This window comes from Ranitomeya variabilis, chromosome 2 (genome assembly GCF_051348905.1).
Source record: "Ranitomeya variabilis isolate aRanVar5 chromosome 2, aRanVar5.hap1, whole genome shotgun sequence".
NCBI lineage: Eukaryota > Metazoa > Chordata > Amphibia > Anura > Dendrobatidae > Ranitomeya > Ranitomeya variabilis.
Window position 1 is genome coordinate 850,994,242 of NC_135233.1, and position 27,228 is coordinate 851,021,469.

Sequence of the window (27,228 nt, forward strand, 5' to 3'; positions counted from 1 at the left end):
TCAGAAAGGCCATTTCTGAAATTTGCGACCAGAGCACACTCATTCCACTGAGTAAGCACGGACCATTTCCGAAATTTTTGGCAATACACTTCAGCTTCATCCTGGCCCTGAGAAATAGCCAGCAAGGCTTTTTCTGCCTGAACTTCAAGATTGGGTTCCTCGTAAAGCAATCTGAGCGCCAGAAAAAATGCATCAATATTTGCCAATGCCGGATCTCCTGGCGCTAGCGAGAAAGCCCAATCCTGAGGGTCGCCCCGTAAAAAAGAGATAACAATTTTAACTTGCTGAGCTGAATCTCCAGATGAACGGGGTCTCAGAGATAGAAACAATTTACAATTATTCCTGAAATTCCTAAACTTAAATCGGTCTCCAGAAAACAGTTCAGGAATAGGTATTTTAGGTTCAGACATTGGACTACTGGTAACAAAATCTTGTATGCCCTGCACACGAGCAGCAAGCTGGTCTACACTTGTAATCAAGGTCTGGACATTCATGTCTGCAGCAAGCACAAGCCACTCAGAGGTAAAGGGGAGGAAGAGAGGAAAAAAAAAAAAACAACTCAGAATTTCCTTTCTTATTATCCCACTTCTGCAATGCATTAAACATTCAATGTTGGCCTGGCATACTGTTATGACCCCAATGGCAGAGGGTCTCAGAAATAATTACTAAGTCTGCAAACACAAAAAAACAGCTCATAGGGCAGTGGTAACTGAGCTGACCATATATCTAATCCTAGCACCACAAATAGCAGCAGCCGGGGAACGTGCCTACGTCTCGCGCCAGCCGGAGAACTAACTAACCCTAGAAGGGAAAAGAAAGACCTTTCTTGCCTCCAGAGAAAAGACCCCAAAAGTTGGATACAAGCCCCCAACAAATAATAACGGTGAGGTAAGAGGAAAAGACAAACGTAAGAATGAGCTAGGTATTTAGCAAAGAGAGGCCCACTAGCTAATAGCAGAATATAGAAGATGACTTATATGGTCAGCAAAAACCCTATCAAAATATCCACGCTGGATATTCAAGAACCCCCGAACCGTCTAACGGCCCGGGGGGAGAACACCAGCCCCCTAGAGCTTCCAGCAAAGTCAGGAATCACATTTAGTACAAGCTGGACAAAAATAAGAGCAAAGCAAATAACCAAAAAAACAAGAAGCAGGACTTAGCTTAATTTTGCACAAACCCGGACCAGCAGACAGGAGCAAACAGAAAGGATCTGAATACAACGATGCCAGGCACTGGACTAAGGATCCAGGAAGTTTATATAGCAACACCCCTGGACTAACGACCCAGGTGGGTGCCAAGCTGAGGAAAGACAATCCCAGAGTCATATCACTAGTAACCACAAGAGGGAGCCAAAAAGTCTAATTCACAACACTAGACCACTACATTCCCCTTGCACTCTACACAGCCAGGTGGGGGGGGCATACTCGTTGGCGACGTCACTGGCACAGGGCCCCTCAGAGTACGCAAAAGTGTCGCTGCTGGTGGGAGGCGCCCCCGCCGTGCAAACACACCGCTGTACTTTGAGGGGCCCTGTGCCAGTGCCAATGCGAACGAGTGCCCCCCCTGCTTGCTCAGGATCACAGCACTTGCAATGTTGAAATACTTACCTCTCCCTGCTCCACCGCCGTGACGTAGTCCATGATTCCTGGGCCCACTAAAACCTTGAACCAGCCCTACCCCCCACAACTTTTGCCAAATGACCCCCAAGTTCCAATGAACAACTATTATTATAAAGTTAATTAAGATTGACAAGCTTCAGAAACAAGAATGGATGTTTTTGGCATTAAAATGGGCACTGTAGGTGTTTTCCTGGCCTCCACTCACTGCCGACTATGCTTCCCCATTGACTTGCATTGGGTTTCGTGTTTCGATCGATCCCCGACTTTTAGCGATAATCGGCCGACTGCCCTCGACTCGACTCTGGACAAAGTCGGGTTTCACAAAACCCGACTCGATCTTTAAAAAATGAAAATCGCTCAACCCTACTTATGAGATGAAGATGGACCTTTTTGGTGATAATTCTAAATTGTATGTGTGGAGAAAACCCGGCACTGATCATTACCTGCCCAAAACAATCCCAACAGTGAAACATGGCGGTGGCAGCATCATTCTATGTGGGCGGTTTTCAGCTGCAGGGACAGAACGACTGGTTGCCATTGAAGGAAACATGAATGGGGCCATTACAGAGATATCCTGGATGAAAACCTCTTCCAAAGTGCTCTGGACCTTAGACTTGGCCGAAGGTTCACCTTCCAACAAGACAATGACCCAAAGCACACAGCTAAAATAGCAAAGGAGTTGCTTCAGAACAACTCTGTGACCATTCTTGACTAGCCCAGCCAGAGCCCTGACCTAAACCCAATTGAGTGTCTCTGGAGAGACCCAAAAATGGCTGTCCACCAACCTTCACATCTAACTTGATGGAACTGGAGGGGATCTGCAAGGAAGAATGGCAGAGGATCCCCAAATACAGGTGTGAAAAAATTGTTGCATCAGTCCCAAGAAGACTCATGGCTGTACTAGCTCAAAAGGATTCTTCTACTCAATGCTGAGTAAAGGATCTGAATACTTATGAGCATGTGATATTTTTATTTTTTTAATGAATTTGCAAAAATTTCTACATTTCGTTTTTTTTTCAGTCAAGATGGGGTGCAGAGTGTACATTAATGAGAACAACAACAAAGTTTTTTGAATTTACCAAATGGCTGCAATGAAACAGAGTGAAAAAATTTAAAGGGGTCTGAATACATTCCGTAACCATTGTACATGTCCTGTAGTAATAAACTTGCACCGTTAAGTGCCTTTCATGCTGCACTAAAAGGTATTTAGCTTTGTTTACCCTAATAAATAATTCAAAAAATTATGTGGGGTCTTACTTATTTTCGATAAACAGCAACGGTAAAGCAGACACCTGTGTACTAATATTATCAAGCAGGGAAGTTCAATGGTTACCAGCCTAAATATAGTGGCATGCAGCCTTCCAGAAGTAGCCATCACATTAGATGCACCAATTCTGGTGTGATGGCAATTGAAGTAATGGTAGTTGGGGGTTTAAGGCAGCTGTGATTTGCCAAAAATCACAGCTGTCATGAAGCCCTGGGGTTAGTAATGAAGAGGTGTCTATCAGGCACCTCCATTACTAACCCAGTAATCAAAAACTAGAAACACCCAAGCAAAAAACCCTTTATTACAAAAACACTCCCAATACTTTCCCTGGTTCACCAATTCCTAAAAAAAAAAAAAGCCACGCAGGTCTTCCATAGTGTGTGGAATTCACAGAAGTCCACTGAACCACTGAATCCACCATAGTCCACAAATGGATACCTGAAAAACATTAAAAGAGATAAAGACAAGATATTGTCCCTTGTTCACCAATTTATTAGAAAACAAAAAGTTCCTACACAGGTCCAACGTTTCCATGACGATCTGTGAATCTAAGGTCCAAAGGCTATGAAGGGTCATTCAGAGAACAAAACTCCACAGGCTGTAGCAGCAGCCACAATGGGTTCTGCTGCACTTCATGAGATGTTAACTAAATGCTAAAACTGACCTTTCATTATGATTCTCCAGGTCATTATGAGTTCATAGACAACAAACATGTCTAGGTTTTTTAAATTTAAGTATTGAAAAAAAAATGGCACCATTTCCCGAGACCTGTAGTGTCTCCATTTTTCATGATCTGGGGTTGAGTGACAGCGTATTTTTTGCGTGCCAAGCTGACGTTACCATTTTGGTGTAGAAACGATCTTTTGATAGCCCCTCATTGCATTTTATTGCAATGTAGCGGCGACCAAAAAACCCATAATTCAGAATTTTTGAAAATTTTTCTCGTTATACCGTTTAGTGATCAGGTTAATTCTTTGACAATGACAATAATCTTTGACAATAAATGGCTTCACCCAACCACTAACCATGAGTGGAGAAAAGGTTTTGGTGTTATCATTCATATTCTCTCAAAAAAGGCCAAGAAAGCAAAAATTCTGCCATGGTATGTAAACTTTTGAGCCCAACTATATCAGCTGTCATATGCCTGGAAAGGTGTGGGCTCAGCGCCGGAGCCCACACCAAACAGGGGGAGTCCGACATCAGTGTACTATTACGCCCGATGTTGGAAAGGGGTTAAATGGCATATCCAAACAAATAGATTCAATCTTCAAATTTTATTCCATAAGTATCAAACAATTACAATCCATATGTTGTTGATAGAAAAACACTCTGATGCATTTTTGCGCTATATGCGCCCTTAAGCCGAGGTCACACTACGGAGTTCAATGCGAGAAATTAGTCTCTTGCATCAAGTCCCGGCACTGCCACTGGCACTTGGGACCGGAGCATGCGGCTGTAGGTATTTCTATGCAGCCGCACGCTCCGGTCCTGAATGCCGGCAGCAGTGTTGGGACTTGATGCGCTAGTTTCTCGCATTGAACTCGCAAGTGTGACCCCACCCTTAGTCATAGAAAATGCTAAAACATTGAGGTAAACCTATTTATAAAACAAACCATCCCCATCATGTGGAGACAATAATTATAATTAGGTAAATCAGTATATAAATAACATAATATACCATCTAAAAAAATATATATATAATGCTAACTAATTGCTGTGCATTCAATTGAGTCAGTGACAGCACAGTTCTCTACTTACAGATCCCATGAGCACTAACATACCGCAGAACTGATGGATCTACCTTTACCCACTGATGCTCAGATTGTGACATCAGTCATATCATCATGGAGATTTTACACTGCATATTTTAGATACAGGAACAAATGAATAAAATGCAAATACATTAATTTATTTAATAAAATAAAAAATAAAAATAAACTATTAAACACTTAAAAACAAAATCAGTATCATATTAAAGTAAACCTGTCAGCTGATACATGGTGCCCAAACCATGGGCAGCTTGCATTAGCCACTGGCTTTTATATCCCAGCCATATATATATGTTAGTATCTGAAACACAGCAGCATTTTAAAACATGTTGTTAATAGCAGCCGCGAATCAAGCTGAGCTGTACACTAGTCATACAGACCAATCCCGGCAGCTACTCTCCCGCCTACACACACTTAGGCCAGTCTCACACGTCAAGATAATTCCGGTACCGGAGAAAGCGGTACCGGAGTTATCCATGTCCGTGTGCTCACGTGGCACATCAGTGTGGCACACGTGCTGTAGCCGTGTGCCGCCCGTGTGCCGCCTGAGGACCACACGGACCTATGACCCTATGGGAGGTGGAGCCGCATATTCATCACTGTAATGAGCGGTACCACATGACCGCTTACACAGGACAAGCTGCCGACGCTGAGAGGAGGCATCGCGGGAGCTGGGTGAGTATTTTTCTGCCAGCGGGCGGGTTAACGGGGGGTTTGGAAAGGGGTGGGATGCGGGAGGTGGCCCCAAACTTTATTTTTAACAAAAAAAACTTGACCTTTCATCCCTTCTCTCCTGCAAGCGCTGCTTTCAGCCGAGCAGGACAGAAGGGATGAATGCCAGCTTCAGCACCACATGCTTAACTGTAGTGCTGTTTCTTATGCGGCGGTATGTGCACATGGAGGAGAGTGCACACTGTTCTCCGTGTGCACGTGTGCGGGATGCTTTACGGACCTTGCTTCCGGAGAAACACGGACATATCTCCGTGTTTTGCACACGGACACACGGTCCGTGAAAACACGCAGGCATGTGCATATACCCATTCATTTGAATAGGTCTACGTGTGTCAGTGTCTCCGGTACGTGAGAAAACTGTCACTACACGTACCAGAGCCACTGATGTGTGAAACCGGCCTTATAAACAGAGACTTGCCAGTATGATACATGAGTGGTGTGTGTTCTGCATGTGTAATAAATGATTAGTATGTGTTTGTTGCATGCATCTGATATGTGTGCAGTGTGTGCTGCATATATCTGATGTGTGTAATGTTTGTACTGTACGTATCTAATATGTGAGCAATGTATGTGTCTGTGCTGCATATATCTGCTATGTATTTGATATGTGTGCTGCTTGTGTCTGATGTGTGTAATGTTTGTGCTGTATGTATCTGATATGTGAGTGATGTGTGTGTGCTGAATGTGTCTGATGTATGTACAGTGTGGGTGCTGCATGTATCTGATATGTGAATGAAGTATAAATCCAGTGTGTGTGACACATACAGTATGTCTCATATGTGTTGCTTGCATCTGACATGTGTTCAGTATGTTTGCTGTATATGTCTCATATATGAGCAGTGCAAGTGTGCTGCATGTGTGATATGTGAGATGTGTGTGGGCTGCATTTTCCTGATATGTGTGCTGTCTATGTCTGATATGTGAATAGTACATTTGGAACCTTCAAACGGAACCTGAAACCCATCTCTTCAAAGAAGCTTACAACCTGTAATGACCACACGGCCACCTCAACACCATCGGAGCTACTTCAACCCCTGACCTACTGTCTCCTTCCCCACCATCCTGTAGAACGTAAGCCCGCAAGGGAAGGGTCCTCTCCCCTCTGTACCAATCTGTGATTGTTAGTTTGTTTACTGTAAGTGATATTTGTATTTTGATGTAACCCCATCTAGTGTACAGCACCATGGAATTAATGGTGCTATATAAATAAATAATAATAATAATAATAGTTAGTGTAGTTTTGATATGTGATTATCGTGTGCTGTATATTTCTGATATTTGAGCGATTTGTGTGTGCGCTGCATGTATCTGATATATGTGCTCAGTGTGTGAGTTTCATGTATCTAGCATGTGTGCAGTGTGAGTGCTGTATGCATCTGATATGTACGTAAATGATGTAATGTGTGTGCTGCCTCTGATATGTGAACGGTGTGTACTGCATGTTTGTGAGAGGTAAATGTGTTGCATATGTCTGACATGTGAGTTGTGTGTGTTTCATGTGACATTTAAGAGATGGGGCGCACCACCAGAAAGTGAGTGTGGCAGGCACAGACAGGCAAGAAGAATGAGACTGCGAGCCCACCACGCAGCCGGGGCGGTGAGAATGTCAGGGTCCTGCAAAACTATTCGCACCCTCTCTACTCAGTACATTTAATTTCAAGGCTTTCTCATCACTTTGTAGGTCTGCATTGTAGTATGTAATGATAATTTTTGCCATTACTAAAACATAATTTATATTTGTATGATCACGCTTAGGGCTGACCCACACGTCCAGATAATTCCGGTACCGGAATAAATCGGTACCGGAGTTATCCGTGTCCGTGTGCCTGGGAACTCACAGAGGCCATACGTGCGGCACACGTGTGCCGCCCGTATGGCGAGTGGGTACCACACGGAGCGTGTGGTACCCACTCTGCATGGTGCTGAAGCTGCGATTCATATCTTCCCTGCAGCAGCGTTTGCTGCAGAGAAAATATGAAGAATAGTGTTTAAAATAAAGATCCATGTGTCCGCCGCCCCCCCCCACCCCCTGTGCGCCCCCCCCGCTGTTCAGAAAATACTTACCCGCTCCCTCGCTGCGTCCTGGTCTGGCCGCGGCTTCTCCTGCATGCGGTCACGTGGGGCCGATCATTTACAGTCATGAATATGTGGCTCCACCTCCCATAGGGGCGGAGCCGACTATTCATGATTGTAAATGATCGGCCCCACGTGACCGCATACAGTAGGAGGCGCGGCCAGACCAGGAAGCAGCGAGGGAGCGGATAAGTATTTTCTGACCAGCGGGGGGGCGCACAGGGGGTGGGGGGCGGCGGACACCTAAATCTTTATTTTTAACACTATTCTTCATATTTTCTCTACAGCAAACGCTGCTGCAGGGAAGATATGAATACCAGCTTCAGCACCAGTGGGGGGGACAGCGCTTACTGTAGCGCTGTCTCCTGCACGCACACGGACCACAGACGGAGAATGTCCGTGTGAGGTCCGTGTTTTACGCGGACCCATTGACTCTATTGGGTCCGTGTAAAACGTGCGCTCCCACGAACACTGACATGTCTCCGTGTTTGGCACACGGAGACACGGTCCGCAAAAAATCAATGACATCTGAACAGATGCATTGATTTTTATGGGTCTACGTGTGTCAGTGTCTCCGGTACATGAGGAAACTGTCACCTCACGTACTGGAGACACTGACGTGTGAAACCGGCCTAAAGCACACTGACCAGAAGCAGAATGATGTTGGCGTAAGCAACAGGATACATTTCACTAAATTACCAATGCATGAAAGGTTCTTTTCCTTATGGTATGTTCATACAGTTGTTTTTCTCTAGATAAAAAATTATTTTAAAAATAGTGTTTTTTTTTATCCAGGGTTTGCTGATTTCCTTCAAACGTTGTTTGGTTAATTTTGTGGCGTGTTTTTACACGTTTTTGTGATTGTTGATTTTTTTTCTGCTTCAACTGATTCGATAGTCAAATTTAGATAATTTTATTTTTAGATATAGACATATCAAGAATTGATATATTGCTTCTTTTTCCACATTGAAAATAACACATAGGGAAAGAAAACGTCCTGGGTGCACAGTAGGCTTGTTTTCCCCTCCAGAAATCAATTGAAACATGTTTTGAATATACTTGCTTTTGATATCAACAGAAAATCCAATTTATATACCAAATATTTTGTGCAGCTTTCTACAATGAAGTTTTTAAATCTTCGCTGTGGAAAAAAAGTACTAAGTAACATTACTGCAGAATCTCATTGGAATCTTCTCCATATTTACCACTGTCAAGTCAAAAGGATTTGAAGAAAAACTCTTGAAAACCACCTCAAAAAAATAATGCGATCTCTAAAATGGATTCCTTTTGAAAACTATGTTGGGTTTTTCCACCTACAAAATAATTATGTAAGAACATACCCTTATTATCGTAAGTTGCAAGGCTTTCTCAATAATTGCATCTTTAATTAGGAGTTGGAACCAATTGTGAAGATATTGATGAATGCAAGATGAACAATACCTGCTCAACTAATGCAATCTGCACTAATACAATTGGAAGTTACATCTGCGCTATTAAAACCGGTGAGTAATTAAATTCTTCCTGTGCCAGGTTTTCATCAATGTGTAAGTGTGTATTATAATTTATAGTGGTAATATTCTTTTGAACACCAAGCGAAGGCCACTCTGTTCTACCTTGGACAGCCAGTAGAAAACAGCAAACCGATTCGATGCAAGTGTAATTCAATTTGAATTTTTAGAGATTCGATGAAACCGTCGAAATTGAACAATTTGCGTTTTGCTTTGCATGTATCTCCTAAAATTGCCACCACCCTTTTAAAATTGCAGAAGGTTGATCAGCCAGAGAAGTCTCAAACATAATATAAAGAGCCATAAAACAATGAACAAATTATACAGATAGTGTGTGACAACACTTCTTGGAAGACGATTAGTATGTGACGAACAAGCTGTTGGGTTTCCACCAGTTACCATCCAGTTTCCCATAGCCATTTATTTTTAGGTCACATTGATGTAACTAAAGTTGTGTTTTTATTAGAGAAAAGGGTTGGATAAAGATGTAGGGGACCTCAGAGTATCATACACGTCTTTTCAGGGCAATTGGAAGCTTTGCAGAACTTTTGATTTTTGGAGACTCGATCTTCCAAATTTTTTTTTTTAAATTCTGCAAACTGGCAAATTTAAACTTAAAGATTTCTAATTTCTAATATACACTTATCCAACACCAATGGAAGGGTATGGAATGTGTGGTTCAGAATTACCAAAGTGCTCTGCAGAAATGTATAGTCACATCTGTTATGGTGGCGAAGAAGGGGTTTCAACTAATTAACCCCTTCATGATCTCAGGATTTTCCATTTTTGAGCTTTTATTTTTTGCTCACGTTCTTCCCAGAGACAGATTTTTTTTTATTTTTCCGTCAATATGGCCATGTGAGGGCTTGTTTTTTGCGGGACGAGTTGTTCTTTTGAATGAAACAATTGCTTTTACCATGTAGTATACAGGAAAACAAGAAAAAAATTACAAGTGTGATGAAATTGCAAAAAAATGCCAGTCCACAATTATTTCTTTTACCATATTTACAAAGGGCAAAAACTGACCTGCCCTTATGATTCTACACGTCATTACAAGTTTGCAGATGCCAAGCATGTATAGATCCTTTTTTATTTATATGCCGAAAAAAAATTCCCAGATTTGTAAAAAAATAAAAATAAATAATAGTGCCGTTTTCTGAGACCCATAGTGTCTACATTTTTCGGGATCTGGAGCTGCATGCTGAGCTGACGTTTTTATTGATACCATTTTGGGGTAGATACAATGTCTTGATCATTTGTTATTGCGTTTTATTGTAATGCTGCAATTACAAAAGTTAATTCTGGCAATTTAGATTTTTTTCTTGTTACGCGGTTTACTGTTCTGATTTATTCTTTTCATATCTTGATAGATTAAGCATTTCTGAACACAGCCATACCAAATATGTGTATTTTTCATTTTGTTTCTTTGTTTTATTTTGAATGGGGAAAAAAGAGGGTGATTTGAACTTTTATTTATTTTTTTTTTTTTAAACATGAGCCGGCATCCATAGCAGATCAGCAATGACAAGCACATGGCTCTCTTGTCATGACAATGCATAGGTACCCTTTGATCATGTCACAGGGGCACCAAGGGGTGGGGTTAGTGGTGTGCTTCCTGTAAGAGTGAGTTAAATGCCTTGACAGAGAATGACAGCGGCATTAAACTAATTAACAGATAGAGGTGGATCGTGATTCCACCCTGGGCTGTTAGAGACATATGACAGCTTATCAAATTAGCTCTCATATGCCAGAACAGATGCGGGCACAGCGCCGGAGCCCACATCAAAGGGGGATACATGACCTATTGGGTTAATATTGTAACTTGAGGGATCACTGTATTATTATATTTCCTGCCTAAGTAGCTTAGGTCTGCCTGTGTTGTATAAACACTAGTGCTAAAGAAAAATTGTAGTATTGTCATATAGCAATAAAATCTAGCTGAAATGAAGGTCCAGTGGATATTCTAGCTCAAAATGTACTGTACAATATTATGCAGAAATGATGCCAGTTTCAGATGAGTGGTTTTTACACATTTAAGTCCTTGTTTGACTGGTCTAAGAAGCCAAACTGAGAGATTCATAGATCTACAGGTACAACATACACTTCTGAGCAAGTGTATGTCAATTCAATTTGTGGATCCAATTACTGCTCATATTCTTTTTATGTAATTATATGGGAAATTGTGCTTTTTTTTCTCCACAGATCGGGCAAGCTTATTTATATCTCTGATTGTCTCATCATCAATGCTCAATTCAACAGAAATACAAGAGTTATTAATATTGAAGGTAACATTTACAATTTGGATTCCAAAGAATACTAGGAAAATAAAAAATGTATTTAGATACTGTATATAGCATGTAAAAGGGGAATTCCAAAAATCCAACTAGAAATACTTCAGCTACCAAAGGAAGTAAGAGCATTGGCATTGCCTGAAGTGTTGTGGAATTAAGTTCAACTCTAGTGAAATATTTAGAGGTATTTTAAAATTAGAGGGTTTGTAAAGTCATGAGCTGAAAAGTTTGGCAGGAGGAAAGAAAGCTTTTTTCGTAATGCATAAAGTGTAGTGGGCTAGGAACTATTAGGTCCAGAATGATGCACAAATTATACGTCACTATGGCAAAACCCAAAAATGTGGGACATATATCAGCTAGAAGGCTTTCAAGAGTAGGAACTAAAGGTGTTAAAATACTTATATATACAGTGAGGAAAATAAATATTTGATGCACTTCCAACTTTGCAAGTTTTCCCACCTACAAAGAATTGATAGGTCTGTCATTTTTATTGTAGGTAGACTTCCACTGTGAGAGACAGAATCTTAAAAAAAAATCCAGAAAATCACATTGTATGATTTTTACACAATTAATTTGCATTTTATTGCATGAAATAAGATTTTGATACAATAGAAAAACAGAACTTAATATTTGGTACATAAGCCTTTTGTTTGCAATTACAGAGGTCAGACATTTCCTGTAGTTCTTGACCAAGTTTGCATACACTGCAGCAGAGATGTTGGCCCACTCTTCCATACAGATCTTCTCGAGATTTTTCAGGTTTCGGGGCTCCGTCCAAAGATTTTCTATTGGGTTCAGGTGTGGAGATCGGGTAATACCATTCAGGACCTTGAAATGATTCTTAGGGAGCCACTCCTTAGTTGCCCTGGTTTTGTGTTTCAGGTCATTGTCAGGCTGGAAGATCCAGTCATAACCCATCTTCAATGCTCTTACTGAGGAAAGGAGGTTGTTGGTCAAAATCTCACAATACAGGACCCTATCCATCCTCTCTTTAATACAGTGCAGTCGTTCTTTCACTTTTACAGAAAACACCTCCAAAGTATGATGTTTCTCTCACCATTCTTCATGGTTTGGACTGTGTTCTTGGGGTTGTACTCATTCTTCTTCCTCCAAAAAATGGCCAGTGGAATTGATATCAAAAAGTTCTATTTAGGTCTCATCCGACCACATGACCTTCTCTCTTGCCTCCTCTGGATCATCCAGATGATTAGTTGTGAACTTCAAATGGGTCTGGACATTTGGTGGTGAGAGCTGAGTGACCTTGGTGCCCTGCAGGATTTTAATCCATTATGGTATAGTGTGTTATTAATAATAATGTTTAAGACTGTGGTGTCATCTCTCATCAGGTAATTGACCAGGTCCTAAAGTGTAGTTCTGGGCTGATTCCTGGCCTTTCTCAGAATCATCCTCACCCCACGAGGTGAGATCTTGCATGGAGCCCCAGACTGAGGAGGATTGACAGACATCTTGTGTTATTTCCATTTTCTAATAATTGTGAGAAACAGTTGTTGCCTTCTCTCTATGCTGCTTGCCAATTGTCCTGTAGCCCATCCCAGCCTTGTGCAGGTCTACCATTCTGTCCCTGGTGTCCTTAGATAGCTCTTTGGTCTTGACCATGGTGGAAAGGTTGGAATGTGATTGATTGAGTGTGTGGACAGGTGTCTTTTATACAGGTAGTGAGTTCAAACAGGTGCAATTAATACAGGTAATGATTAGGAGGGCTTCATAAAGAAAAACTAACAGGCCTGTGAAAGCCATAATTCTTGCTGGCTGGTAGGTGATCAAATACTTATTTCATGCAATTAACCCCTTCCCGACCTTTGACGCCACGTAGGCGTCATGAAAGTCGGTGCCAATCCGACCCATGATGCCTATGTGGCGTCATGGAATGATCGCGTCCCTGCAGATCGGGTGAAAGGGTTAACTCCTATTTTACCCGATCTGCAGGGAGAGGGGGAGTTGTACTTCAGCCCAGGGGGGGTGGCTTTGCCCCCACGTGGCTACGATCGCTCTGATTGGCTGTTGAAAGTGCAACAGACAATCAGAGCAATTTGCAATATTTCACCTATGAAAATGGTGAAATATTGCAATCCAGCCATGGCCGATGCTGCAATAGCATCTGCCATGGCTGGAAATCATGTTCTGCCCCCCCCACCGCCGATCTCCTCCCCAGTCCTCCCTACTGTCCGGTACCCCCCTCCGTCCCCCTGTCCGCTCCCCCGTGCTCCTGTCCGCTCCCCCCGTCCTCCGATCCCCCCCTGTGCTCCGATCCACCCCCCTACCACCCCCTCATACTTACCGAGCCTCCCGAAGTCGGTCCGTCTTCTCCCTGGGTGCCGCCATCTTCCAAAACGGCGGGCGCATGCGCAGTGCGCCCGCCGAATCTGCCGGCCGGCAGATTCATTACAAAGTACATTTTGATCGCTGTGGTAGGTTCTATCACAGCGATCAAAATAAAAAAAATAATAAATAAACCCCCTCCTTTATCACCCCCATAGGTAGGGACAATAATAAAATAAAGAAAATATTTTTTTTTTCTTTTTCCACTAGGGTTAGGGTTAGAACTAGGGTTAGAACTAGGGGTAGGGTTAGGGTTAGGGTTAGGGGTAGGGTTAGGGGTAGGGTTAGGGTTATGGCATGTGCACACAGTGCGGATTTGGCCGCGGATCCGCAGCGGATTGGCCGCGGATCCGCAGCGGATTGGCCGCTGCGAATTCGTAGCAGTTTTCCATCAGGTTTACAGTACCATGTACACCTTTGGAAAACCAAATCCGCTGTGCCCATGGTGCGGAAAATTCTGTGCAGAAACGCTACGTTGTATTTTCCGCAGCATGTCAATTCTTTGTGCAGATTCCGCAGCGTTTTACACCTGTTCCTCAATAGGAATCCGCAGGTGAAATCCGCACAAAAAAACACTGGAAATCTGCTGTAAACCCGCAGGTAAAACGCAGTGCCTTTTACCTGCAGATTTTTCAAATATCGTGCGGAAAAATCTCACACGAATCCACAACGTGGGCACATAGCCTTAGGGTTAGGGTTGGAATTAGAGTTAGGGTTGGAATTAGGGCTAGGGTTGGAAATAGGGTTAAGATTAGGCTTGTGGTTAGGGTTACGGATAGGGTTAGGGGTGTGTTGGGGTTACAGTTGTGGTTAGGGTTGGGATTAGGGTTAGGGTTGGGATTAGGGTTAGGATTAGGGTTAGGGTTGGAATTAGGGTTACGGGTGTGTTGGGGTTAGGGTTGTGGTTAGGGGTGTGTTGGGGTTAGGGTTGTGATTAGGGTTATGGCTACAGTTGGGATTAGGATTAGGGGTGTGTTGGGGTTAGTGTTGAAGTTAGAATTGAGGGGTTTCCACTGTTTAGGCACATCAGGGGTCTCCAAACGCAACATGGCGCCACCATTGATTCCAGCCAATCTTGCGTTCAAAAAGTCAAATGGTGCTCCCTCCCTTCCAAGCCCCGACGTGCGCCCAAACAGTGGTGTACCCCCACATTTGGGGTACCAGCATACTCAGGACAAACTGGGCAACAATTGTTGGGGTCCAATTTCTCCTGTTACCCTTGCAAAAATAAAAAATTACTTGCTAAAACATAATTTTTGAGGAAAGAACAATTATTTTTTATTTTCACGGCTCTGCGTTATTAACTTCTGTGAAGCACTTGGGGGTTGAAAGTGCTCACCACACATCTAGATAAGTTCCTTGGGGGGTCTAGTTTCCAAAATGGGGTCACTTGTGGGGTGTTTCTACTATTTAGGCACATCAGGGGCTCTGCAAATGCAACGTGATGCCTGCAGACCATTCCATCAAAGTCTGCATTTCAAATGTCACTACTTCCCTTCCGAGCCCTGACGTGCACCCAAACAGTGGTTTACCCCCACATATGGGGTATCAGCGTACTCACAACAAACTGGGCAATAAATATTGGGGTCCAATTTCTCCTGTTACCCTTGTGAAAATAAAAAATTGCTTGCTAAAACATCTTTTTTGAGGAAAGAAAAATGATTTTTTATTTTCACGGCTCTGCATTGTAAACTTCTGTGAAGCTCTTGGGGGTTGAACGTGCTCACCACACATCTAGATAAGTTTGTTGGGGGGTCTAGTTTCCAAAATGGGGTCACTTGTGGGGGGTTTCTACTGTTTAGGCATATCAGGGGCTCTGCAAACGTAACATGATGCCCGCAGACCATTCCATCAAAGTCTGCATTCCAAAACGTCACTACTTCCCTTCCGAGCCCCGGCATGTGCCCAAACAGTGGTTTACCCCCACATATGGGGTATCACCATACTCAGGAGAAACTGGACAACAACTTTTGGGGTCAAATTTCTCCTGTTACCCTTGCAAAAATAAAAAATTCTGGGCTAAAAAAATATTTTTGAGGAAAGGAAACACATTTATTGTTTTCACGGCTCTGCGTTATAAACTTCTGTGAAGCACTTGGGGGTTCAAAGTGCTCACTACACATCTAGATAAGTTCCCTTGGGGGTCTAGTTTCCAAAATGGAGTCACTTGTGGGGAGTTCCTACTGTTTAGGCACATCAGGGGCTCTGCAAACGCAACCTGACGCCCGCAGATCATTCCATCAAAGTCTGCATTTCAAAACGTCACTAATTCCCTTCCAAACCCCGACGTGTGCCAAAACAGTGGTTTACCCCCACATATGGGGTATCAGCGTACTCAGGAGAAACTGGACAACAACTTTTGTGGTCCAATTTCTCATGTTACCCTTGGGAAAATAAAAAATTGTGGGCTAAAAATCATTTTTGAGAAAAGAAAAATTATTTTTTATTTTCATGGCTCTGCGTTATAAACTTCTGTGAAGCACTTGGGGGTTCAAAGTGCTCACCACCCATCTAGATTAGTTCCTTGGGAGGTCTAGTTTCCAAAATGGGGTCACTTGTGCGGGAGCTCCAATGTTTAGGCACACAGGGGCTCTCCAAACGCGACATGGTGTCCGCTAATGATTGGAGCTAATTTTCCATTCAAAAAGCCAAATGGCGCTCCTTCCCTTCCGAGCCCTGCGGTGCGCCCAAACAGTGGTTTACCCCCACATATGGGGTATCATCGTACTCAGGACAAACTGGACAACAACATTTGGGGTCCAATTTCTCCTATTACCATTGGGAAAATAAAAAATTCTGGGCTAAAAATCATTTTTGAGGAAAGAAAAATTATTTTTTATTTCGACGGCTCTGCGTTATAAACTTCTGTGAAGCACCTGGGGGTTATAAGTGCTCACTATGCATCTAGATAAGTTCCTTGGGGGGTCTAGTTTCCAAAATGGGGTCACTTGTAGGGGAGCTCCAATGTTTAGGCACACAGGGGCTCTCCAAACGCGACATGGTGTCCGTTAACGATTGGAGCTAATTTTCCATTCAAAAAGTCAAATGGCACGCCTCCCCTTCCGAGACTTGCCGTGCACCCAAACAGTGGTTTACCCCCAAATATGAGGTATCAACGTACTCAGGAGAAATTGCCCAACAAATTTTAGGATCCATTTTATCCTGTTGCCCATGTGAAAATGAAAAAATTGAGGCTAAAAGAAATTTTGTGTGAAAAAAAGTACTGTTTCATTTTTACGGATCAATTTGTGAAGCACCTGGGGGTTTAAAGTGCTCACTATGCTTCTAGATAAGTTCCTTGGGGGGTCTAGTTTCCAAAATGGGGTCATTTGTGGGGAAGCTCCAATGTTTAGGCACACGGGGGCTCTCCAAACGCGACATGGTGTCCGCTAAAGATTGGAGCCAATTTTTCATTGAAAAAGTCAAATGGCGCTCCTTCCCTTCCGAGCCCTGCCGTGCGCCCAAACAGTGGTTTACCCCCACATATGAGGTATCAGCGTACTCAGGACAAATTGGACAACAACGTTCGTGGTCCAGTTTCTCCTTTTACCCTTGGGAAAATAAAAAAATTTTCGCTAAAAAATCATTTTTGTGACTAAAAAGTTAAATGTTCATTTTTTACTTCCATGTTGCTTCTGCTGCTGTGAAACACCTGAAGGGTTAATAAACTTCTTGAATGTGGTTTTGAGCACCTTGAGGGGTGCAGTTTTTAGAATGGTGTCACTTTTGGGTATTTTCAGCCATGTAGAACCCTCAAACTGACTTCAAATGTGAGGTGGTCCCTAAAAAAAAATGGTTTTGTAAATTTTGTTGTAAAAATGAGAAATCACTGGTCAAATTTTAACCCTTATAACTTCCTAGCAAAAAAAAAAAATGTGTTTCCAAAATTGTGCTGATGTAAAGTAGACATGTGGGAAATGTTATTTATTAACTATTTTGTGTCACATAACTCTCTGGTTTAACAGAATAAAAATTCAAAATGTGAAAATTGTGAAATTTTCAAAATTTTTGCCAAATTTCCGTTTTTTTCACAAATAAACTCAGAAATTATCGACCTAAATTTACCACTAACATGAAGCCCAATATGTCACGAAAAAACCATCTCAGAATCGCTAGGATCCGTTGAAGCATTCCTGAGTTATTACCTCATAAAGGGACACTGGTCAGAATTGCAAAAAACAGCAAGGTCATTAAGGCCAAAATAGGCTGGGTCATGAAGGGGTTAAAGGCAATTTAATTATGTAAAAATCGTGCAATGTGATTTCCTGTTTTTTTTTATTTTTAGATTCTTTTTCTCACAGTTTAAGTGCACCTATGATAAACAATACTCTCCCACTCTCCATTCTTTGTAGGTGGGAAAATTTGCAAAATCGTCAGTGTATCAAATACTTATTTTTCCCACTTTTAGTTTTTCGTTGGAGATTCTTTGAAGATTTTGCAACAGCTCAATGAGGCATTTACGTTACCTAATAACTAAGGATGGTGCAAAATGACTAGTACAATTTCATGCCAAGCTGAATAATTATTCTACAAATATTTTTTGTAATCATCGCAGGTGACTTTGTACTTTTCTGAATCATCCTTTTGTCCTGATTACAAAAATGTATATAGTTTTTTTGTAGCACGTATAGTTTCCATGGAGCAGCATCATTATTATAAGGTATAGGAAATATTCTGGCGACATTAAGAAAAACAGTAGTCTACGTATCAGAAAATAATGCTTCACCTTACAAAACAGTTTTTATTGAACCAAAATAATTTCACATGCAAAATAAAAACCAAAATATGAGCAGAAATTTAAAGTGCTTGACATTAGACTGTCATTGATACGACTTTTGACGGTTGTCCCTATATAACATCCAACAGCAATCTGCCATCATTGAGTCATTCCAAAAACCCTGGTAGCGGTGTTTCATTACTTTAATGTCCTGATGAAGCCACTTGCCTTGTTCATCGCTTACATCCCGAAGATTTTGAGGGAAGAGATCTAAATGTGAATGCAAAAAGTGTATTTTCAGAGACATGTGACATCCAAAACACTGGTATGCATTTAGCATTTCCTCAACTCCTTCAGCTGCCTTCCCTTCTATCTCCCTATGGCAGGGCTCAGATCCCTGTAGAGGCCTGTCTCCTGTCAGAGTCTCACATACCAGTCCTTGATGCCACCACCATCCTTTTCTAACTGACTCAAATCTTACCGCCTCATAACAGTTAGCTCCTCCCCATAACATGTGACTTTCTGAGAAGCAGTTATTGGTGGACTGCACTGTCAATACTCCTTCCCATAAAACTCACTAAAACCTTTACTGATGTTGTCCCTGTAAGAAAATTCACAATTAAGTAAGACAAGCAAATAAATGGGAATAACAATGAAAATGCAGACATAACGTAATAACAAAAATACTTCTATCTCAGAAACTTTGTGATAGAGCAAAACTAAGCATATTTTTTAATCTGCACATCAAACTCCATAAATACAGACATATTACCTTTGCTGAACATTTTTTTTGTGTTGACCAATGTAATTATTCTTTCTTCACCATTCTATTGCATAAAATTATGTGACAAACTTATGGTGTTAATATGCTGACTGCTTACAATAGGAATTCATTGGGGATGCAGTTTGCAAAATAGGGTCACGTTTGGTTTTTTTTCACTGTTTTGGCTCATCAAGTGCTCTGCAAACACTACATGAAGTCCACTATCTTTTCCATCCAGCTTTGCGATACAAAAGTTGAATGGTGCTATTTCCCTTCCGAACCCTGCCATGCCCTCAAACAGTAGTTTTTCACCACAAACGGGAATCGCTGTACCAGTTTTATGGTCCATTTTTCTCTTACCCTTGTGAAAATTAAAAATTTGGAGCTAAAACATTTTTGTGGGGAAAATGTGATTTTTTTATTTTCATGGCTGAATGTTTGTAATTTGTGAGCCACCTGCGGCTTCAAGGTACTCGAGTCACCACACCTCAAGATAAATTCCTTGCAGGATGAATATTGAGTCCTTTGTGGGGGTTTCTACTGTTTAGGCACATTAGGGGATCTGCAAACATGACACAGCGTCTGCTATCTATTCCAGACAATTTTGTGCTCCAAAAGTCAAATGGTGCTCCTTCCCTCCCAAGCCCTGCCATGGGCAGAAACAGTAATTTTCCACCACATATGGGGTGTTGGTGTACTCTGGATAAATTGCACACCAAATTGTATTCTTCATATTCTCATGTTACCATTGTGAAAATGAGAGATTTGGAGCTAAAGCAGCATTTTAGAGGGAAAAATTAAAATGTTTATTTTTTTGTTCCACATTGCTTTATTTCCTGTTACTAATCTAAAGGATTATTAAACTTATTGAATGTGTTTTTGAGTACTTTTAAGGCTGCAGGTTTTAAAATGGGGTTCTTTGGGGTATTTTCTGTCCTATAGGCATTTAAAAGTCACTTCAACTGTGATGTGGTCCCTAAAAATTTTGGTTTTCTAAATTTTTTTTTTTAAAAATGAGAAATTATAACCCTTCTAATTTTCTGACAAAAACAAAAAGTTTCAAAAATTATGCGGATGTAAAGTAGACATGTGGTAAATGTTATTTATTATCTATTTTGTGTGATATAACTATCCGGTTTAAGGGCATAAAAATTCAAATAGAGAAATGGATGAAACCAGCTTACCTGATCAGCTCTACGGCATGCTGAAGCAAGAAAACGTGTCACCACACGTGTGTAACTAGGCATGAAAACGTTAAATCCTTGACAATAAAAACGATGAAGCAAAACATGATCAGAGAAACACACTTCAAAAGCTCACAGGCGTTTTTTTTTATCGAAGTTGCATGGGAATGGGTCTCTTGAAATTTAAATAATATTTAGTGACCAATGAGCAAAACACATGTAGATCACATGATTAAAAATATGGGAATAGACAAACAACAGGACATGGCAATAAGACCGTGTTCACAAAGTAATGGAAAGTTATTAATTGAAAACATGGGGGAAAGGAAATGAAAAAGAATTTCATCATCCTCATCATAAACCTCAATAATGGAACAAAATTTCTCAGTGAGCATTAAAAGGGTTGTCCATTACTAGGACAAACACTTCTTAATCTAAACGTTTAGCACTGATAAAATAAAAAGCCTATACTCAGCCCTTGTGCTGGCGCTGTTCCAGCAGTGTGAAGGGGTTAATCAATCTTGTAAGAGTTTGGAATACAGAAATGACACATGCAAAAACTCCAAAACTGTACAGTATTAATTAATATAAGTTTTATCAGGTACTGTTTTCTTTATAACACATGAAGGGAATGACTATATCTACCCTAAAATTTGGTAATGGTACAGTGAATATGGAGCACAGGCTACTCGCTTTTAATTATTGGTTAATGCAGGTAGGGGGCTAGGGCAGAGCCGGCTTGGCTTGTGTCACAGTTTCTGGTTGCCAATCATTTAGATAAAGTTCTAGATGTTAAGATACACAGCTGACAAAGGAAACAATATTTCCCCCTGGTAAAGTTAGGGTACCGTCACACAGTGAAATTTCCATCGCTGCGACGGCACGATCCGTGACGTCGCAGCGTCGTATGAATATCGCTCCAGCGTCGTAGACTGCGGTCACACTTTGCAATCACGGCGCTGGAGCGATGCCGAAGTCCCCGGGTAACCAGGGTAAACATCGGGTTACTAAGCGCAGGGCCGTGCTTAGTAACCCGATGTTTACCCTGGTTACCAGCGTTAACGTAAAAAAAACAAACAGTACATACTTACATTCCGGTGTCTGTCCCCGGCGTTCTGCTTCTCTCCACTGTGTAAGCGCCATAGCCGGAAAGCAGAGCGGTGACGTCACCGCTGTGCTCGCTTTCCGGCCGGCAGGCGCTCACAGTGCAGAGAAGCTGAGACGCCGGAGGACAGACACCGGAATGTAAGTATGTACTGTTTGGTTTTTTTACATTTACGCTTGTAACCAGGGTAAACATCGGGTTACTAAGCGCGGCCCTGCGCTTAGTTACCCGATGTTTACCCTGGTTACAAGCGAACACATCGCTGGATCGCTGTCACACACAACGATCCAGCGATGTCAGCGGGTGATCAAGCGACGAAAGAAAGTTCCAAACGATCTGCTACGACGTATGATTCTCAGCGTGATGTCTGATCGCAGTAGCGTGTCAGACACAGCGATATCGTAACGATATCGCTAGAACGTCACGAATCGTGCCGTCGTAGCGATGGAAATTTCACTGTGTGATGGTACCCTTAGGTCTACAGAAGAAAACAACATGACAGATTATTCCCAAAACGTTAATCAACATAGTAAAGTGCAACAAAACTGAGTGATTTTACATAGTAGCCCCAACAAAAAAAAGTTAGTGACACCAAGTCTAAATTGAAGATTCACTTTTAATGTTAAAATGTAACATCTAATTTTTTTCTGCAGATAAATACATACCTCGAGACAAAATTTCCAAAGCAAAATATCACTGCCATTTGGAAAGGGGAGAGAACTTGACAATTTCAAGCTTGAAGAGCATTTTCAAATAAATATGATTAAAATGACATCCTAATAAAAAATGAACCACAGTAAATCTATTGTCATGATATTTTTGACCGTATAAACCATAGCATCCAGAGTGCAATATGTAACATACACTGAAATCTAGTATATTGCTTCTCATTGGTTGTGATTATAGGAGGGCAACATTTCTATAAGGCCTCACACGTGCAATCCGATAAAAAATTGGATTGCATTCACTACAGTGTTTCTCTACTGTGCATCTCCCATCTGCGATTATTTTCTCATGAGGATTCGGCATGTGAAAAACAATCACAGCATGTTGCGATTGCACCTGAGGATCAGATTGCATACAAGTCTATGGATGCATGTGAAACATCTCACTGCACTTGGGTGTCACCCAAATTAAGTGCGATTCCCATCTATGCCGGCAGAGAAATGGAAAAGTTACTTTCTCCATCTCCTCCACAGCTGTGCTTGCATGACTGGCACTTAGTTCATACTCGCAGCAGAGCAAGAGCCGAGTGTCATTAGCATATCACATCCAGGGGCGGATTATAATAGGGTCAATCTAGGCGGTAGCCCAGGGCCCAGTGGTGTGGGGGGCCCTGGGCTACCGCTCAGATTGCCCGCCGCCATCAGGGTGTTACTGCCCTGACTGGCGTATGGGCCTGGTGGGCAGAGAGGGGGCCCAATTGGAGGCTGGCAGCTGAAGTTGGCCACAGGTGCAGCGCACACGTCGCCGGTGTCTGACGTCATCGTTGCTGCTGGAGGGAGCTTTGCCGCTGGAGCACAGATCAGGTGAGAAGAACTCGTTTTTTTTTTGTGAACGGCAATCCGGGGTCCCGGGCCAGAATGCTGGACACTGTCTGGGAGCAATATGCTGGACACACTGGGGCAGATTGCTGGACACACTGGGGCAGATTGCTGGACAAACTGGGGCAGATTGCTGGACACACTGGGGCAGATTGCTGGACACACTGGGGCAGATTGCTGGACACACTGGGGCAGATTGCTGGACACACTGGGGGCAATGCTGGACACACTGGGGGCAATGCTGGAGACACTGGGGCCGATTGCTGGAGACACTGGGGCAGATTGTTGGACACACTGGAGCAGATTGCTGGACACACTGGGGCAGATTGCTGGACACACTGAGGCAATATGCTGGACACTGGGGGCAGGGTGCTGGACACACTGGGGGCAGGGTGCTGGACACACTGGGGGCAGGATGCTGGACACACTGAGGGCAGAGATGCTGGACACACTGGTAGAATATAGATACGGGGCATGATTGGAGACATGGGGCAGAATGAAAGACATGGGGCAGGATTGGAGACAGATCGTGCAGGATCATGGGGCAGAATAGATACGATGGAGACTGATGGGGCAGGATGGGGAGATCATATGGGGCAGGATGGATACTCATGAGGGCAGGATGGGAGAACATATGGCTGGAGCCAGGAATGAGATACACGGGGCCAGGATGGGGGATATTATTATTACAAGAAGGGGCTAATTAAGGGATATTATTACTGCAGGGATGTATTTATTTTATTTTTTGAGGACACTGTTTTAAATGGGGGGTGCGGTCTTGTTACTGTGTAGAGTGACACTATGTCGCCTGTTTTTCTTCATGTGGTGTAATGTAGAAGTTGGGAAAAATTAAATAATGTGTTCTACAAGCTGAGCTCGAGATAACTGTGTTATTTCCTGCAGAGACGAGTCCTGGCTGGATGAAGTGATGGCGGTCTGTGCTAGATGAAAGATGAAGGACTTCACCTAGAGACGTCACTGGTGAGTCAGTGTTACCTATACACTGACACTATACACTGTATACTATATACTGAACTGAAGGGTAAATTGACTAGATCAATGGATGTTTGACAGGTTATAGTTTCACACAGCAACTATTTTTCTGGAATAATCTGGTTCAGGCATATGATGATCCCGTCACATGACCTCATCGGATGACCCCGTCACCTGACCCCATCACATGACCTCGTCACATGATCGGGGGGCCCACAGTGTCTGAACAGCCTGGGGCCCTGGCTACCCTTAATCCACCCCTGATCACATCCGATGCTCTCGCATGAGAGAATCATCGGATACCATACGCTAATGGGAAACCAGCCCAAGAGAGGTTTTGTGACTCATTATTGATTGAGTAGATGCTCTAGATTTTTTGTGGCCAATCAAAAACAGTTTATGCAACAAACATTTATGCAGCATGGTCACATATATTAGTGAATGTACATGAGAAAAAATGGCACGTTATATAAAATTTTAAAAAACACAACTTTAAAATTTTTAGCTTCTATGTGTTTTTTCTTGTTTGGCTACTTATGAGGCTACAGGATGAAAGCACTTGTAATTAGCTTTAAGTAATGACAATCATTTACATAAAAAGAACAAATGACTATATTGGCATCCTTTAGAGATAATAATATTGATATGTATACATAATTTGTTAGTTATTAAAAATGTATATCAATACAGCACTTGTGTTCAGGTTTCATTTTTAAATATTAAAATTATTTCTTACACTTTTTGAATCGACGCATGGCCAGAGAGGGTTTAACGCAGGCAGCAAGGTGGCTCAGTGGTTAGCACTGTAGAGTTGCAGCGCTGGGGTCCTTTTCTTAAAGTCCATCAAGGACAATATCTGCGAGGAGTTTATGTTGATGTGGAAACCTACATGAAAAGTTTTAGGAGAAACGCTAAAGGTTTCACAGGTTTGAAGTTTCGATCAAATCAGAAAGTCAATCAATCGGAGACAAGGGCACACAACCAGTGTCTGTTAGTGTGCTGACTTGTCTGACTCTCAAGTCAGAAGTTTTTATTACAACCAGAAAGACAAGGAGAAGAAGTGGGAATAGCTTACATCTTAAATACTGGATGGATAAACCACTACTCCTATCATGACATTTCCTGTCTTGAATTCATACAAAACAAAGCAAAAGCACTGATGACAACTGTTCTGATTCATCAACACAATTTTACAATACGTCAGTCACTCAATCCCCACTCCACAATCGCTGGTATAAAATCCTCCTGCTGAATTTAGGCTAAGGCTGCATTCAGCGCCTCTTTCAAGAGTGCCCTTATCAATTTACAGGGGACAATTAATACCCTCCAAGGACTACATTGCCATGAAAGATTCCTCTGTTATGAACAATCACACTTCCCTGATCTTGTTAAGGACCAATTTTTCTATTCACCACATGTGAAGGAACACACCTAGCGGGATCCCTTATCAATCAGTGACTGTAGTCCTTTATTGGTCACTCAAAAATCTTTCACTCCTACTCTAATCTTTCACGGATCTTCATAGCTTGCAACAATATTACTTCAGACTTTACAATCACATAGACAATGAGTACAACATAGAACAATCCTCTGACTCCTGAAATATACAGGTAAAACTGCAAAGGCACCTGACCAAAATCATTGGGCAAGGTTTGCTACTTGTCACTTGATTCAATGTTCATTCATCAGTCAGTCAACAGTTATTGATCTAAAGACACATTGAAACATATAACAGACCACAAATGATACATACAAAAATTCAAATACAGGCAAAGGTATAACAGAGATTGTCTTGTTCAGACCACCAATTATTGTCCCGGAACCCTCTAGGTAGCATTGAATTTTTAGTAACATAATGGGTTACTCACCATGACTCATTCAGTGACCCCAAGAGAGATCCTTGCAGTCAGGTCCAAAGTAGGTCCAGTTCGGACAATCTTGCGTTTCGGCATCATGTAATGATGTGGAAAACTAAATAGAAAGTTTTAGGAGAAACTAAAAAGATTTTACATGGTTGCCAGTTTTGATCAAATCAGAGTCAACTTGTCAGAGACAAGGGCACACAACTAGTGTATGTTAGTGTCCTGGCTTGTCTGACTCTCAGATGCACAGGCACAAGTTTTTATGACAACCACAAAGATTAGGAGAAGTGGGAATGGCTTCTTACTTTACATTACCTAAAACAGAAGATATTTAAGTTGAGAATAACAAAATCGTTAATTATGGATTCTGTCAAATTCTATTCAAACTAGTTCTGCACAGCTTCCTATACTCAGAAACAAAATGAATGTTTAACACACAGACAACTCCATATAAGAGACAATGCCCTGTGTTATTGCTTTTATTAATAACCCTTATAAAGCTAATACTAAAATGCAAAATTATCAGAGATATATAGGTAGATTTATTTGTCTAAATAATAATCAAAGCAAAGTATAAATACTTACCATAACTTCATGGTCTCCCCTTGTTTTCTCCATATTTGCTGTGACAGTAGTCACTACTCATGGACAGGCCATGAGGCAGAGGAGTCAAACGTCCCAGGGTCAATACCGAGAGAGTACATAGATAACCAAGGAAAAAAATGAAGGCGTATGTCAGGTCACAGCCCAGGGTCAATAATGAGATGGCAGATCAAAACCTGAAGGCCAAGATAAAGGGATAGTCAGAGTACAGTCTAAAGGGTCAGGTAGCAGAAGATCATAACTGAGAGCAAAAGAATCAGGCTAACACTCACCAAGAAACACAAACTATGTCTGGCAGGGATCAGGGTCAGATAGCTCAGTTAAGTTGCTATGCAATCACCAGAACACTGAACACCTGCAAAAAGTCCCGCACATCCCAGTAATAGATTGGACAGCAGAGCTGTCAATCAAGGAACCCACAGCTCTGCAAGCCCATTGCAGTATTGGATATCCAAGCTGTCAATCAAGACACAGGCAGCTCAGCAGGACAGTTTCCATAGAACAGTATAGCAATCCTTCACTGAGTGGAGGAATCGTGACAGTACCTTTTCTAAGGGTGCCACTGGACCCCCAGGTTTCCCAGAAAACCTGAAATGGAAGGCCTTGACCTGACATTTGGCATTGACAGCTAGAGCAGGGACCCAAGATCTCTCTTCTGGTCTGTAACCTCTCCAATCAATGAGGTACTGGAGGGAATTATGGACTTTCCCGGAATCAACAATCTTTTGAACTTCAAACTCAAAACTGTCATTGACAGAGACCGGTGGTAGTGGAGATGAAGTAGCCAAAACAGAAAGGACCAACTCTTTCAGCAGTAATTTATGAAGTACATTTGTAATGCGAAAATATGGAGGG

At 42.0% G+C, this 27,228-nt stretch overlaps 1 protein-coding gene across 1 annotated transcript in view; it reads left to right on the plus strand.

Annotated features, from left to right (window-relative positions):
* Positions 1–22,158, plus strand: part of LOC143803972 (uncharacterized) — a 254,169-nt gene extending 232,011 nt beyond the window's left edge. The window contains exons 26-28 of the mRNA XM_077281723.1: positions 8,855–8,965; positions 11,174–11,256; positions 22,025–22,158. Coding sequence (XP_077137838.1) covers positions 8,855–8,965; positions 11,174–11,256; positions 22,025–22,096 — 266 coding nt within the window. The 3' untranslated portion in view covers positions 22,097–22,158. The remainder of the gene's footprint in view (positions 1–8,854; positions 8,966–11,173; positions 11,257–22,024) is intronic.
* Positions 22,159–27,228: the final 5,070 nt, after the last annotated feature.